This window comes from Protobothrops mucrosquamatus, unplaced genomic scaffold, assembly GCF_001527695.2.
Source record: "Protobothrops mucrosquamatus isolate PMUCROS unplaced genomic scaffold, P.Mucros_1.0 scaffold3276, whole genome shotgun sequence".
Classification (NCBI taxonomy): domain Eukaryota; kingdom Metazoa; phylum Chordata; class Lepidosauria; order Squamata; family Viperidae; genus Protobothrops; species Protobothrops mucrosquamatus.
Genome location: NW_015389267.1, coordinates 1 through 1,800, shown reverse-complemented (window position 1 = coordinate 1,800; position 1,800 = coordinate 1). Strand labels below are relative to the sequence as shown.

Here is a 1,800-nt window from a genome sequence, read left to right as displayed (position 1 = left end):
CAAAATAGCAATACAGTAGCTATTTCTGCTTCTAAGCAAAAGCAGAATATATTAATGATTGAATCTGTGGGACTAGCTTTACCATAAACCAGAGTATGAAGTCATGAGTTATAATACTGAGATCAAGATCTGATGTGCAACTGAAGGCAATTTGAAAAGAGAGTGAAATTGCAGAAGCTTTAATATGTGACTTGACCAAACAGAATTAAAAATTATTTGTCAATATTATATTGGAATCCCTAGCCGAAGACAAATAACTCCAACCATTTTATAAATAAGGATCTTTATTTAGAATATTGTTGAAAACATTCTCAGCATCCATATTGTATAAATATATAAAGTTAAAGTTTGGCACAACAAACCAAGCAACATTAAATACATACATTTTTATTGTTCTTTCCATGGAAACTTTTTTTTTTTTTGCAAAGTATACAAAATATTTGTTCTTGTTCTTTTTCTTTTTTTAAAAAAGTGGTCCACAACCTTTTCTGCATATATGTGGATGTGATTATGGGGCGGGGGTTTAGATGGGGGGAATTGCAAAGAAAGGCAGCAATTCTGAATGCATCTGGCTGCTTAAGGTATACAGATAGTAATGGGAATTGAGCAGCCTATTCAGGACCTATAAGGATCCCTGTCCTTTGACCTTTCCACGGTAAAAAACATTGGCCATTTCATGGTGCACAATTCTAAAAGACCTCTATATACAAATTAAATAGCTTTTGTTTATAACCAATAAATAAGTGCATTCTTGGAGTAATACAAGCATGGAAAAAAAGGAATTATTAGATAGATTTGAAAGCGAGTAAAAAAAAAATATAGCCGCAAGTATTGTTCATTTTCAGTCTTGGAAATGCAGGTTTAAGTATGATTGCTGGTTAAAAGAAAGCATTCGTCATAGTTGCACTTCATAGCACTTGGTAAATAGGATTGCTGGCACTGTTGTTGGCAGAGTCCTGAGGAACCTGAGTACAGCTGGCTGGGGTTTGGGCTCCGGTATCACTCAGGCTGGCCCCTTCGTGGAGTGAACAAGGGCTCCCTTCAATCCCACTTTCAGCTGTGGGTAGAGCAGGACAGACTGTGCTCTCTGTTGAAATCCGCTCCACGATGCTGGACAAGCAATCTAGGCTGGAAACGACTGAATTCTTCCCTTGCTTTGAATCTAAAGACAAGGAGATCCGTCAGTCCCAGGACAATGCCAAGAAGCTATTTTTTGCAGGAGTCCTCACACGTACACAAACATGAAATACATATATTTTATATCATGTATTGCTATTCAGCAGTGAACAATTTCAGCTGAATACCTACTCAGTTTCCCTACAGTTGCAAATTCGATGGACATTACAGTAATGGCACATAAGCCGGGAATAAGTGAAGCTGGGAATACAAAAAGGGACCGTTTTAAAATTTATGCATTTATTCATTAAATTTATGTACTGCCCATCTCACTGTTCCAAGTCTACAGTTATGTACCAAAAAAACTGCTCATTTTGATCACCCATGAAAATTAAATGCATGCAACTTAATCATCGTAACAGTATATTTGATAATATATATATATGAAAAGTATCCAAAATATTATATACTTAATTGAGAAGAATTTTTTTTTAAAAGACAAATACTTACCACTAAGTGATTCTGAATAGTAGTTGCTGTCATAACTGCTCCTTCTGCGAGAACTGCAAGGAGGACCACTGTATTCCATCTGAGACAAAACCCAACAATACAAGGCATTCAGTCAGAAATGTAAACACAGATCTCGACTCAAAAGTTTAATGGTACTTTCATTTAGTGATAGAT

At 35.9% G+C, this 1,800-nt stretch overlaps 1 protein-coding gene across 1 annotated transcript; it reads right to left on the bottom strand.

Annotated features, from left to right (window-relative positions):
* Positions 1-480: 480 nt before the first annotated feature.
* On the bottom strand, positions 481-1,705 carry LOC107297387 (myoblast determination protein 1 homolog; the record flags this gene model as incomplete). The annotated part of the gene is made up of 2 exons (XM_015826751.1): positions 481-1,162; positions 1,627-1,705. Coding segments are annotated over 2 exons (333 nt in total), but the record flags the coding sequence as incomplete, so codon positions are not given.
* Between the last annotated feature and the right edge of the window lie 95 nt (positions 1,706-1,800).